This window comes from Lipotes vexillifer, unplaced genomic scaffold, assembly GCF_000442215.2.
Source record: "Lipotes vexillifer unplaced genomic scaffold, Lipotes_vexillifer_v1.1 scaffold1346, whole genome shotgun sequence".
Classification (NCBI taxonomy): Eukaryota; Metazoa; Chordata; class Mammalia; order Artiodactyla; family Lipotidae; genus Lipotes; species Lipotes vexillifer.
In genome coordinates, this window is record NW_006791409.1 from 345,963 (window position 1) to 360,959 (window position 14,997).

General features: G+C 38.8%; 1 protein-coding gene across 3 annotated transcripts in view; it reads left to right on the top strand.

Moving 5' to 3' along the window:
- The window catches only part of BMPR1B (bone morphogenetic protein receptor type 1B), a 168,131-nt gene that overhangs the window by 123,921 nt on the left and 29,213 nt on the right, over positions 1 to 14,997 (top strand). For all 3 annotated transcript variants that reach the window (XM_007464391.1, XM_007464390.1, XM_007464389.1), the window contains exons 5-6: positions 9,767 to 9,863; positions 11,607 to 11,745. In XM_007464391.1, the coding sequence (XP_007464453.1) occupies positions 9,767 to 9,863; positions 11,607 to 11,745 (236 nt within the window). The remainder of the gene's footprint in view (positions 1 to 9,766; positions 9,864 to 11,606; positions 11,746 to 14,997) is intronic.

Sequence of the window (14,997 nt, forward strand, 5' to 3'; positions counted from 1 at the left end):
AGAGGATGTTACTGTGGCTAGTGGATTATGTTGAGGATTATACAAGGTGACGGACTTGGGAGTTTAGTGGATGTAGGGTTTACCATTTTGAACTCTGAGGATCCCAGGTAGTGCCTGGGTGAGGTCTCTGCAGATTCCACCTCACCATTTTGGCACAGTCATTTTGGGGTCCAGTAAAAGTCACTGCAGGCTGTGGTCTGGGAGCACTGGTCTTTCTTACACAAATATACCACAGAGCTGCTGCCTTTCTTGTTTTTGTCTCTGCCATATACACATGGGCAGCATTTTTTTTGGAAGTGGACTATACATGTTTACTGAATATCAGTAATGCCTTGGTCAGAAACGTTTGCGTTGCAGCCATATTGGATATATGTCTTTATATAGTCATATTGGAGATAGGTATATTTATGTTTTGGTATAAAACCCAAAATAAAGAACAGGGATGTTAAAGAGACATGGAACCATCTTATTTTGATATTTTTAACTTTAGCTGTTGTTTTTATACTTATGACCAACCCTAACTTTTGTGGAGCCGAGGCATTGGTATAAATGGAAGTCCACATACCATTTACCTAATTATTTAAAACTCATAAACCAATGTAGAAGACTGCTAAATAAAATACTTTCTGTTAACCAAACTTAACAAGAATATTTTCATAGTGATGGGGAACACCAGCTTGGCATTCAGAACGCTTGAACTACTTAGACTTATTCATTCCAGTGTGGGAGTGGGAGTGATTGGGAGCCCCGTTCTTGGTTCTGTCTGGCACTGGGAGAGGTCTGTCATGCATGCAGCTGGACACCTGTTTTGTGTCTGTCTCAGCCTTTTGGCAGTGATACTGTTGGCTAGGAAAGTCTGAATCACTTACCGGGGTCCATACCACTGTGGCAGCCCCTGTAGACTTTACTCTGACTGGAGCTAATATTGTGGCTAGACTGACCCATGTGGTTCTTATTATCTAAAATGCACCTCAGCAGCCACTGTCAGAGAAATCTGAAAGATAAGATGTATTATTTGCAAGAACCGGAGGGTACACAGCACACCTGAGGGCCACACAGCAAGGTCACAGGTATGGGGGGGTGGAGACCTGGGGTTCTCCCTTTACTGGGGTCAAAGGTGGGGTGCCTAGGGTTTCACAGTTTCTCTCTTTATTGGCAAATTAATTAATTTTGAACGTTGAGTTATGACTGACATATAACATTATATTAGTTTCAGGTGTATAACGTAATGACTTGATATTTATATATGTTGCAAAAATCATCACCACAGTAAGTCTAGCTAACATTTGTCACCATACATGGTTACAAAAATATTGGCAAGTTTAAAACGTAAGAGTGGGAATTAAGGCACGGGAAGGGAAAAACAGAATTATTCAAGCGGTCAGTTATCCAGGGAACTTCACGGATGGGGTGACCTGCTTTCTTATCTAGTTGTTTTACTAGTAGTGTGTCATACAGCTGGCAATGTGTTTATTTGAGATAGATGTCTTTGAAACAGATGCCTCAGTAATCAGAAGCTTAATGTCAGGCACCCACATTACAACACCCCAGCCCTCTGGTTTAGGCTCTGCCCACATGTCTTGCCCCAGACACCCCTTGGCCACTGCTTGGTCACCCCTCAGGCCTTTGGGTAAGTACACCAGCTCCTTGGTCCACCCTCAGGGAGACAGGGGGCCTCATAGTTTCCAGACACAGGCCTAGGGCCATTTAGGTAGAATTCCAGACTTTGGGGCAATGGCCAGTGTTGTTTTTTTGTTTTTCTTTTTCCTTTTTTTTTTTTTTTTTTTGCGGTACGTGGGCCTCTCACTGTTGTGGCCTCTCCCCTTGCGGAGCACAGGCTCCGGACGCGCAGGCTCAGCGGCCATGGCTCACAGGCCCAGCCGCTCCACGGCATGTGGGATCCTCCCGGACCGGGACACGAACCCATGTCCCCTGCATCGGCAGGCGGACTCTCAACCACTGCGCCACCAGGGAAGCCCAATGGCCAGTGTTTTACATGGAGAGCAGGATGGGACAAATTCTGGGTGGACACATTGCCTGTGTTCTGCAGACCCACTGCTCAGTGGGAAGGGGCCCAGTTAAAGGGAGCCAGAGCAGGACCCTCTAAAGCTCAGAGCCTAGGTAACTGTGATATTTGCTAATGTGAATGGAGTGCTTACTTACTGTGGTTCTTTTCTAAGTACTTTACATATACTGACTCATTTAATCCTCATAACAGCTCAGTGGGGAAAGCACCATTAGCATCACCCCAATTTCTCAGACATGCAGCTAAGGAATAGTGAGGTCAAGTACTGTGTGAAGGTTACACAGCTAAAGTAAGTACTGGAGATGGGAAATCGGCCTGTGACCTCATCTCCCTGAATTGTCTATAAAGAGCCTTAAACGACATTCTCAAAAAAAGAAAAAAAGCTTTTATGTATCTAAGAGTTAGAAAACTCTAAGTAGTGGTTAGCCATGTCACAAAATAATCAATAAACAAGATGATTACTTTGAAGCCTCCGGTTTATTATGTTTGCTTTGCACAATTAGCATTTTCTCCATTCTTAGAATATGGTGTTAGAGGGTTGCTCCCTCTCTCTCTTGCACACACACTCTCTCTCCGCTCCTCCTCTCTCGTTCTCTTCCTTCTAATTTATCATTTATTAAGGCCCGCTTATGGGCTTCTCTGGTGGCGCAGTGGTTGAGAGTCCTCCTGCCGATGCAGGGGACGCGGGTTCGTGACCTGGTCCGGGAAGATCCCACATGCCGCGGAGCGGCTGGGCCCGCGAGCCATGGCCGCTGAGCCTGCATGTCCGGAGCCTGTGCTCCGCAATGGGAGAGGCCACAACAGTGAGAGGCCCGCGTACCGCAAAAAAAAAAAAAAAAAAGGCCCACTTACGTATTAATACTAGGCTAGTAGTTTTCAAACCTAGGTGCATCAGAATCACCTGGGGGGCTTATTAAAACACGGATTATTGGCCCCCACCTAGAGTTTCTGATTCAGTAGATCTGAGTGGACCCCAATGATTTGCCTTTCTAAGGAGTTTCCAGGTGATGCTGATGATGTTGGTCCAGAGACCACACTTTGAGACCCCTGGGCTAGGCGTTGCCTGATAGATTGTTACATATTATTATAGTAGACTTCCTATAAACCTCTGTGTCAAACTAGTATAAAGCAGACACTGTATTATTAAAAGATGAGAGGGTTAAAAAATCCAGCTCACCATTTTTTTTGTTGTTCTTTTTTTCTTAATAATCGCTTTTCTAAAAAAGTTAAATGATTAACCTTATCTCAAAACATCTGTATTACTAGGTGCTAAATAATAACAGGCTTAGGTGAGGTTCTGTTATTAGCCATCAGAGAAGTACTAAGCGTAGGGGTAAATACCTACAAATAAATTGTCTTATTCAAAAATAAACAAGAGGGCTTCCCTGGTGGCGCAGTGGTTGTGAGTCCGCCTGCTGATGCAGGGGACACAGGTTTGTGCCCCGGTCCGGGAAGATCCCACATGCCGCAGAGCAGCTGGGCCCGTGAGTCATGGCCGCTGAGCCTGCCTATCCAGAGCCTGTGCTCCGCAACGGAAGAGGCCACAACAGTGAGAGGCCCGCGTACCACGGAAAATAAATAAATAAACAAGAAAACCTTTTCTACCGATCCAGAGTTTTTTCACTTTTTTTTTCTCCAACTTAGATGCATTTAGCAGGAAATTAGAGATACAAAATCACATCCAACAAATATTTATCAATGTATATTTAGATCCTTGAAATTTTATTTGTCATCTTCTGTTTCAAAAAAAGATGAAGGGTGACCAGAAAGCAGCGGAAATTCTTTTATGAATATTAGTTTTCCTTTTGCTTTGCTTATTCCATTTCAGCACCAGCAAAGCAGAATACCCTGGGACAATATTCTTTCTCCTGAAGGAAGAAATACGAAAAGTAATTAGATCAAATGCAGCACCTTCATTATAAACAATAAAATATGATTCGGGAAGCCCAGTCACACTGCAGCTGGTGCAAAGAGGAGGGAGACATGTCTGTTTTGATGGAGAGGCTTGTAGGGAGAAGTCGTGGTGCCCTGGTGTCTGGCTTCCTGCCTGCAGAATTAGTGATGAAGGGGCACTGAGATGCTGGAAGGGATGATGTATGGTTCCAGCGTCACATGGTTTGACCAAGATATTGTGAGTTAAATGTTCTTTTGAAATGGTGTGTAGGCAAGATAATTTGATGAGGTTTCTTTCCTCCTCCCAAATTACTTATTATTACTTAGTTTTGGTTAATTTTTTTTTTCAAAAGAGCACTTAAAGAAGTGAAAGACTGGTGTTGCAATGAACAGAAGCCCTTTGCTTTATTAAATGGGATCCTTAAATTTGGCTTTTACAAGAGCAAATAAAGTTCATATAATTTTTTGGAATAGGTATAGTTTATGTGTTTAAATATGGGAATTACTAATATACACTATGTGTATACTTCAGGGAAAATGTATCAGAAACAACTGTTTCTGTTTTGAAATAGGGTAATTTCAATGTAGTTTAAGTAAAATTATAATACAGGATTTCCAAAGCTAAACTTTACCTTATTATTTCTTTGCTTACTCAACTAAAAAATATTTTCTGAGCAGTTTACAGATTTGTTTAAAAATGTTATTGCTTAGCTTCAGGTATTGCCAATTACAAATTAAACTCAATAGGTAACAGGTATTTAATCAGTGAAACCATTTGCCGTATTCTCTATAACACAGATAGGTTGAATATATGATAGCATCTAGAATGCAAAGGTCAGTTGCAGAATTTTCCTTCTGGCATATATATTATGCTTGTGGCAGTATAAACCGGTACATGAGTCTGAGCTGAATTCCTTGCCAGGGAATAGCTCTTAACATTTCTGGAAATGTGCAGCTTCTAACTATTTTGGAAATTCTGGTTAACTTTGTATTTGGGATAGGTGAAAGAAATTTACAAATAATTAGACTTTTTCTTTCTCACTGAACACAGTAATCTGGATATAACAATTCTGTCTTAACTTCCTTTGTTACCAGAAAATATAATACTAAATCGTTTTCTGCAGGAAAATAACTAGAATATTATGTCTTTGTTCTTATAGTGAATTTATTTCTAGATGTTACTGTAAGATGACATCCCAATATATGATGAAGTTAAATTACTTTACAGTATTGTTTGTTGACTGAAATCCTCTGACAAGAATATGCTTTTCAGGCACTTTGTGCTCTATTAATAGAAAGATGTCTCCAATTTATCTGTGGTTATAACATTGAGAACACATATAAAGATGTCTTTGGGCCATCGTATTTCCAAGATTCTTTCTAGCAATATGGTTTTTTATTTCTTATTGCAATTATGAGCTATCTTCTAGCCTCATAGAAACAGTCCTGGCATTTTAAGCAGTTGCAAACCAGTTAATTGTCAGAGAGGAGACAAGTAATGACAGAATGCTGTTTTGATAGGAAACCATTGGTGATTCTTACTTGCCTCTCAGAGTGAACCAGACTTCCCTAGAGAGTTCTCCATTCTGCTTCCCTGAGCAGTTGGAGTGACAGCCAGGTAGAAATCTGCTGGCCTAGAGAGAACTGTGGGCTCTGTTCTTTTCCTGATATGTATCTGGAAGTGTTCACTTTCCAAGACTCTGGCAGTGACTTGAATGTTTACATTGTTAATGCTCTGAGCACAGGTAATGGCAGATTAAAACATGACAGGCACGACCAACAGAAACAAAAGGCATATTGATAAGGCTCACTATTTATGACAAAAGACAGGGAGGCAGTAGGGGATAGGTTTATTGGGGCAAAGAAAAGGGAAGTGGGAAGGTAATGCTAGCCTTTAAAAAAAGTGCTTGATGGTAAGGAAAAAGTCCCTTAGATTCTTTCTGGTCTCATAAATCAGAAATCTAATATGATGAGTAATAAATACACTGTTCTTGGGCTTCCCTGGTGGCGCAGTGGTTGAGAGTCTGCCTGCCGATGCAGGGGACGCGGGTTCGTGCCCCGGTCCGGGAAGATCCCACATGCCGCAGAGCGGCTGGGCCCGTGAGACATGGCCACTGAGCCTGCGCGTCCGGAGCCTGTGCTCCCAACGGGAGAGGCCACAACAGTGAGAGGCCCGCGTACGGAGAAAAAAAAAAAACCAAAAAACAAAACACTGTTCTTACAGTTCAGAGTGTTCTGCATTTACATGGAAAAGTGAAAGTCGATGAGGCTGATAGTTTTTAGTAAAATTATATCACTTGAATGAAAAAGTATTCTGTATTTGTATACTGAAAATATGTTGTGCATACATAGTTACTCTAGTTTTGATAGAGTATCCAGCGTTCTTTTTGATTGTCTGCAAAATCAGGCTTTTTTGCTTTTGTTGTCCTTAAAATTGGAGATAGATCTTAAGCTGTTTGCAGTGACATTATTTGCACCATGGTATTTGTATACATGCATGTGTACTAACGTTGTTAATTGCTCTCTCACTGGCAGAGGTATTGTGCTCATTTTGGGTTATTGTTGACTTTGCCTATAACCCAGAGGAGTGGGGGAGGTAAGGAGGGAATTTTTACTAAGAAAATTCTTTGTGTAAAATCTTAGCCCACGTAATTTTAAGAGCTTACAAATTATTTTCAAGATTTCCTAAGCAACACTTTTTGGACAACGCATGTGGTAATTATATATGATTCCTGTTGTTGTTAAAGGCTGAATGGCTCTTTGTGTACTCCAGTACATCACGGTCTTGAACTCTTTCTCTGCTCAATTGGCAGTGTTTCTGAATTTAATATAAAACTGCTTTTTAAAAGATGGTCTCTCATTTAGTCTTTTCAGATGCAAACAGACTACTTCCATTAATATTTTACAAGTAGTGTAGATCATAAATAATTATTAAACATATATTTTAGACTGATGAGTAAATCATAACCATCGTAAGATTTGGATGAGAAATTAGTATAAAAATCTGTGGATTTTAGTTTATAATAAATAATCCAAACTTTCTCTGATATATTTCACAGTAAGATTTATTTTCATTTCATGTGTTCGTGTTACTTTCCTGATTTTGGTAATTGCATTACCATTTGGTAAGACAGTGTCCTTGTTCTTAGGAAGTTCACTCTGAAGTGCTTATGGGTGGAGACATTATGTCTGTAACTTCAGATGATCCACAGAGTATACATACATATAAATAAATAAATGTGAATACAAACATGTACATATACATATCTTTATATAGAGAGAGGGAGATAGGCACACACATACATACTGAGAGAGCAAGAGAATTATAAAGTAAATATGCTAAAATTTTTTAAATGAAAACTCTCTAAAGGGCATATTGAAGTCCTTTATTCTTACAGGTTTTCTATAAGACTGAGATTATTTCAGAATAATTAAGACATATGTTCACATTGATGGTAAAAAAGAAACCTGTAATCTTTTTTAAAGGGTACTTTGACAACATGTATGAAAAACCTTAAAATATATATCCTTCAAACTAATAATTTTACTTCTTTAAATCTAGATTAAGAAAATAATCATTGACATGTACAATGATGTATGTGTAAGAATGTTCATCACAGAATTTTATGTATCACAGCAAAGATGTATTGTAGCAAAATCTTTGCAATCTTCTAAATATACATCATCAGAAGACTGACTTTCTAATTAGGATGTGTCTGTATATGTACTGTGTAATCTTTGAAACTAATTTTGCACAAAAATTTTTATTGTTTTGGAAGATGTTTACAATATTATAAATGAAAACAGTCTAGTTACAAGGCAATTCTAATGATTTTTTTCCCCCAAATTTTTTATTTGTGGTGAAATATACATAACATAAAGTTTACCATCTTAATCACTTTCAAGTGTACAGTTCAGTGATATTAAATATGTTTATAATGTTATACAGCCATAACCACCATCCATCTCTGTAGCTCTGTTCATCTTGTAGAACTGAAACTCTTACCCATTAAATATTAACTTCTCCCATCTCTCCTCCCCACAACTCCTGGCAACTACCATTCTTCTTTTTTTTTTTTTTTTCCTTGCGTTATGCGGGCCTCTCACTGTTGTGGCCTCTCCCATTTGCGGAGCACAGGCTCCGGACGCGCAGGCTCAGTGGCCATGGCTCACGGGCCCAGCCGCTCCGCGGCATGTGGGATCTTCCCGAAACGGGGCACGAACCCGCGTCTCCTGCATCGGCAGGCGGACTCTCAAGCACTGCGCCACCAGGGAAGCCCCATTCTTCTTTTTGTCTTTATCATTTTGACTTCTCTAAGTATCTCATATAAGTGGAGTGTTTGTCTTTTTGTGACTGGCTTATTTCACTTAGTACAGTGTCCTTAAGGTTCATTCATGTTGTAATATATGTCAGAATCTCTTTCCTTTTAAGGCTAAACCATGTCTTATGTATATACCACATTTTGCTTATCCATTCATATGTCAGTGGACACTTAGGTTTCTTCCATGTTTTAGCTGTTGTGAATAATACAGCTATGGGCATGGGTGTATACAATGCCTTTTTGTGAACTATTTTGTTCATGAACTTTTTTGTTCATTGAAATGGTACTGGAAAGGCATATACTAAAATGTTAGCAGTAATTTTTGTAAATAGTGAGGTGGTGGCAATTTTATTTATTTTATTTTAGTTAGTTGGTGCTTTTCAGTTTTTCTTCAGGGAACGTATAATACTTTTGAATGAAAAAAAGAAATTTACGTTTAGTGGGGTAAGGTCCCCAGGCAAAATGTTTAGGTAGCCGTACCATTAAAAGTATACAGCACAGTTGGAAAACATCTTGTTTGTAGGTAACCAAAGTCATAAATTACAATACCTTTTAAAATTAAATAGCAGCAATTACTCTCTCAGGGATGTATGGTACCCTTAATAAGAACGGTGCTAGTTCTGTTACTAGGTAAGTGCACCAGGTTTTCAGTCAGTTTCCTCAAAATACGTTCCAGAGACTACCTGCATATAAATCACCTGGGATGGTTGTAAAAAAGAAAAAATATACTTTGAATAAAAATCTCTGGGGTTGAAGTCAGTAAATATGCCTCTGTATAAAGCTCTCCAGGTCATTCTTATTTTTACAACGTTTGAAAAATCATGCCGTAATATTATAAATCTTATTTGTCAGGAACTGGAGTTAAAACAGCGTGAATACTGTTTAATAATTTGTTCTTTAAAAGGATCACACAGTAATTCTTTGAGTGGAACATACCCATTCTTTGAAAATAGGATGCTGTTTATGAAAAATTAAGCTACGTATTTTTGAAGGGCATCTTTGTTTAAAGTAATGCAAATCACGTATTCTATTTATTTGGCAATATTTGAGGAATTCTGATCCTTTGTATCCATCATAGGATTACTTTGGTTTTTATGTACAATCAATATAGATTTGTTTTTTTATCCAAATTCATGATATAGAGTGCTCCAGAAACCACGTGAGAAAAATCTGTAAACGCATCAGCTGGATCTGAAATAAAGTTGAACAACCTGCTTATATTTTAGGGGTATTGATCCATTTACATTTATTTATATCCTGTGCTTTTATCCTATGTGAAACCTATTCCTTCCAGAGAAGAAGAAATGCATGCTCTTGAAGTGAGTGGCTACATGAACAATGATTCATGTTACTCAGACTTATTTAATTTAGAGAGTATATATATATATTTCTTATCAATTAGCAGATTAAAAGGACCTCTCAAATCTTGCACATGGAGCAGCAAGCACTTTTAGGAAAGAGTTGCTTCCTAAATTTTAAATGAAAATAATGTCTGTATCATGGCTCTTTTCATTTTTAATTTCAGATTTTGTTGATGGACCTGTACACCACAAGGCTTTACTTATATCTGTGACTGTCTGTAGTTTCCTCTTGGTCCTTATCATTTTATTCTGTTACTTCAGGTAAGTTTCTAACATGTAGCTATAGAATTTTGAGTTTATAATATCATTCTCTTTTTTCTTTTACATCTTTATTGGAGTATAATTGCTTTACAATGGTGTGTTAGTTTCTGCTTTATAACAAAGTGAATCAGTTATACATATACATATGTTCCCATATCTCTTCCCTCTTGCGTCTCCCTCCCTCCCACCCTCCCTATCCCACCCCTCTAGGTGGTCACAAAGCACCAAGTTGATCTCCCTGTGCTATGCGGCTGCTTCCCACTAGCTATCTACCTTACATTTGGTAGTGTATATATGTCCATGCCTCTCTCTCACTTTGTCACAGCTTACCCTTCCCCCTCCCCATATCCTCAAGTCCATACTCTAGTAGGTCTGTGTCTTTATTCCTGTCTTACCCCTAGGTTCTTCATGACATTTTTTTTTCTTAAATTCCATATATATGTGTTAGCATAAGGTATTTGTCTTTCTCTTTCTGACTTGCTTCACTCTGTAGGACAGACTCTAGGTCATTCTCATACTCTTCTACCTGTTGACATTTTTTACCACAGCTTTCCTTGACCTAATTAGATCTTAGATTTCACTGATAAAATCAGTTACTATTGATAAATATTTGTCCTAATGAAGCTATTAATAGATACCTATCTCATTTCTGCTTCAGATATCAAAACCACCCAGAAAAAAATTTCATCCCTAGGAAATTTATGGTAGCTAGGAAATTCAGCAACTAGTTGCTACTGAGGTTTGATTCAAAGCAGAGAAATGACCATGGTGAACTTAGAATTGCTTTAGTAATTCCTTATTGTGTGAGCTAACAATATCCTCCTAGCACTGAAAGATTTTAAAGATAATTTATGGATCAGTTATTAAAATATGTTCAGTTATTAAATTACAGTATGGTCATTACAAATTATTTTCAGTCACCTGAGAACTCATTTTCTAGTTTGTGAAATATCAAGGACCTTTAAATTCTTATCATTGGCTTTTTTTTTTTTTTTTTTTTTTTTTTCTTGCGTTATGCGGGCCTCTCACTGTTGTGGCCTCTCCCATTTGCGGAGCACAGGCTCCGGACGCGCAGGCTCAGCGGCCATGGCTCACGGGCCCAGCCGCTCCGCGGCATGTGGGATCCTCCCGAAACGGGGCACGAACCCGCGTCTCCTGCATCGGCAGGCGGACTCTCAAGCACTGCGCCACCAGGGAAGCCCATCATTGGCTTTTTGTAATTGTAATTTAGGTTACTTTTCTACAAGTAGGAGTTGATTCAAATAACATCATTTCTAATTGAAGACATAATTATTGATAAAAGTTTTTAAAGTTTCAGTTTAGCTCATTTATCTATACATTGCCTTGGATGAGAAAATTGTAATGTCTTTTGTAAACCAAAAATTTGCATCTGTAGTTGATCAGGGACCTTATAAGAAAAGATTTTAGGGAATGAATATTGCAACTGTGTAGAAACATTAATGGAATGTAGCCTGCTTGGATATATGCATTTGATAGGAATAGAGAAGAAAAATCATATGTGGTTGTGAGTGAGATAAAAACATGTAGTTTACTTTAAAATATAGGTTAGAAGAATAATTACGATTTTGTGCTGGAAATCATAACTAAGGGTAATAAATACTGAGCATCTAATCTTGTATTATGTGCAAAGATAAAACCTGCTGTGGTTACTGTTTTATCTGCATGTTTGCCCCTATCATTGCAATCCAGTGTCTAACATTATCTTTCTTTGTGCATCTTCAGGTATAAAAGACAAGAAACCAGACCTCGGTACAGCATTGGATTAGAACAGGATGAAACTTACATTCCTCCTGGAGAATCCCTGAGAGACTTAATTGAGCAGTCTCAGAGCTCAGGAAGCGGATCAGGCCTCCCTCTGCTGGTATGAGAAGAACATACCTTGAATTTAAAGGAAATGTATTCTGAGAGGAAATGTCAATAACTTCTGGGTTTCATTTTACTGAAACAGATAGGGCAGTGGACAAAGAGAAAGCTCTCTGCAGTCAGTCAGACATCAGATCTCAGATACAGGGTTTCCTGATAACATTTTGACATATTGGGGGTGAGGTCATTGTTCTTTAATGTAAGTGTATGGTTGCAATCCAGACCCTCAGATGTTCTGATAAAGAGCAGATTAGAAAACATTCAGCATGGGACCATCTTCCCTCTGTTTTCAGTAAGGATAACATTACTGTGCTTTGGCCTGGCTTTTGAAGGCAAAAGTATTACAACCAAATGGGATCTGAGTACTTCTACAAGAGAAGAAGGCTGCATCTCAGCTGGAGGGTTTATGTTTCAGGGTGAAGCTCTGGCTTTTCCATTCAGGAGAGTTTTAATTTTCTGATGGTCAACACTGCCAAGTTGGAAGAAAATATATACTGAACCCAAGGCACTTGCTTTAATGAGAAAAGCATATGGTTACTTTATGGACCATGCAAAAAGATTGTTGGGACTTGGAATGGAAATAACAATTTTAATGAGAAATATTTTCCTTTATAAACTCTTAAGACTGATTTTCCTAATCTTTATTGTCTGGTTCTGACTTTGGATATCTTGTTTACTTGATTCTTTTGGTGACCTTTTATTTAGTACTAAAAGTAACTAAAAAAAAATCTCAAGCCAAGAATTTATAACTCTTTTTATTTTTAACATCCAAAAAGCTATACATTATACAAGTTATACGTTTATAACTTGAAGAGTTTGGAGGTGGGTACACATCTGTGAAGCCATCACCACAATCTAGGTCATGAACATATCCATGACCTCCAAAAGTTTCCTTCTGCCCCATTCATTCATTTATTATTATTATTATTATTATTTTATGATAAGAACATAACATAAGGGACTTCCCTGGCGGCAGAGTGGTTAAGAATCCACCTGCCAGTGCAGGGGACACGGGTTCGAGCCCTGGTCCGGGAAGATCCCACGTGCTGTGGAGCAACTAAACCCGTGTGTCACAACTACTGAGCCTGCGCTCTAGAGCCCATGCGCCACAACTACTGAAGCCCGTGTGCCTAGAGCCCATGCTCTGCAACAAGAGAAGCCACCGCAGTGAGAAGCCCAGGCACCGCAACAAAGAGTAGTCCCTGCTCGCCACAGCTAGAGAAAGCCCACGCAGCAACGAAGACCCAACGCAGCCAAAAAATAAAAAAGTAAATAAAATTATAAAAAAAACCCCCACACAACATAAGATCTAATCTCTTAGCTTTTAGCAAAATTTTAAAAGTACAATACACCCATAATAGAGGTGTTAGCTAACACTACTGTTATAATCATATCACAATATATAAATATATCAAATCAACACATTGTATACCTTAAACTTACAAAATGTTATATGTCAGTTGTGTCTAACTAAAAATAAAGTTAGTGTCAGCTTTTAGCTCTGAACTAGGAAGAAGAGTATACCACACAGTATTGTTAACTGTAGATACTGTGCTGTACAGTAGACCTCTAGGACTTATTCACCTTGCATAACTGGAACTCTGTACTCTTCGACTCATACCTCCCCTGGAGGTGATAAACCAGACAGAAAACCACTTGTGAAGTAGTCACTATGACCAAACCAATGCTACTTAGGATGCAAGTTTTTTTTTTTTAAACTTACATGTAAAAGTTCTTATCAAATTGCTTGCCTTTTCATTCTTAGAATTTAACTCATATATAGCAAATACCATTCTTATATTTAAAAATGTTTTATTACACTTCTTTTTCAAGTACAGATATTAAAATCCCTTTTGATATTAATCAATCAGATACGCTGTTAGGATTGAAGACTACCTGTTTTCCTCCTTCTAGACCTTTTTTTTTTTTTTTTGCGGTACGTGGGCCTCTCCCTGCTGTGGCCTCTGCCGTTGCGGAGCACAGGCTCCGGACGCGCAGGCTCAGCGGCCATGGCTCACGGGCCCAGCCGCTCTGCGGCACGGGGGATCCTCCCAGACCGGGGCACTAACCCCTGTCCCCTGCATTGGCAGGCGGACTCTCAACCACTGCGCCACCAGGGAAGCCCCCATTTATGGGTCTTCTTTCTTAGCTTGGTGAGCACGACATCCCTCTCTTCCCACCTCTTCCCCACCTGCTTCTTGAGCTCTAGCATCAGCCTTGAGTAATTGTTTCGAAAATACAACGTGTTTTTAAAATCCATGTCTTTGCAAATGTAATGTCTTTCTGGAGAGTTCCTCAGACTATGGCTCAAGGCCTACCCCATGTTTTTTCTCTGTGACAGATTAGCCCAGACTGAGCCAGTCTATTTAACTTCTGTCTTAACAGTTTGCTTATTGTACCAGTATAGCAGTTTAAAATAACATTGTAATTGGTGTTAGTGTACCTGTGTCTTTAGGTAGACTCTCATCTCTTTGGGGTGGAGACTACATTTTTTCACTTTGTATCCTTAGTAGCATACCTGAGTGATTAAAGAGGCTGCTCAATAATTTGTTTCTTCCACTCCAACTTTTAATATCTGTGAAAATACTATAATATCTTACTTCTGTAATCTAGACACCAAAAAAACCCAGCGTTTGACTATTAACTGATCCAGTCCTGGCCAGACTCTCGTTTAATCCTCATAGCAGCTGTGAGGTAGTACTAGAAATGTATCCCTGTATCACACAGCAGGGGCATAGGCCCCTGACTTGGGCCAACTGGTTAATATGTGGAGAAGCCAGGATTCAAACCCACATGATCTGCCTCCAGAATCTGTGCTCTTCACGTTCATGGACCAAATATTAAATAAAACAAAGAATTGCGTTTGACAGCAACAGGATGGGAAGAAGGATCCGTCCAACTCAGTTTAGTGAGGGGAAAGTCTCAGTATTACGGATTTAAGATCCTGTTTTAAGATTTGGTTTTTAAGATAAACAATGCAGAAATGCACCATAGTCTCTCTGCATATTAATTCCGATTTGTGGTTTATTTCATTCACGTAAAGGGAAAGTTCATGCCATGTGTATAAACACATACTTGGACCTAATATTTGCCAAGTGACTTTGTATATAAATCCTTTAAGGGAGGAATATCATAGGGTGGTTGTAAGAATTAAGATAGTTTGCCTGCCATATATATATATATATATATATATATATATGAAGATAAATAAATATACATATACAGATATATAAATAAATATATATAAATA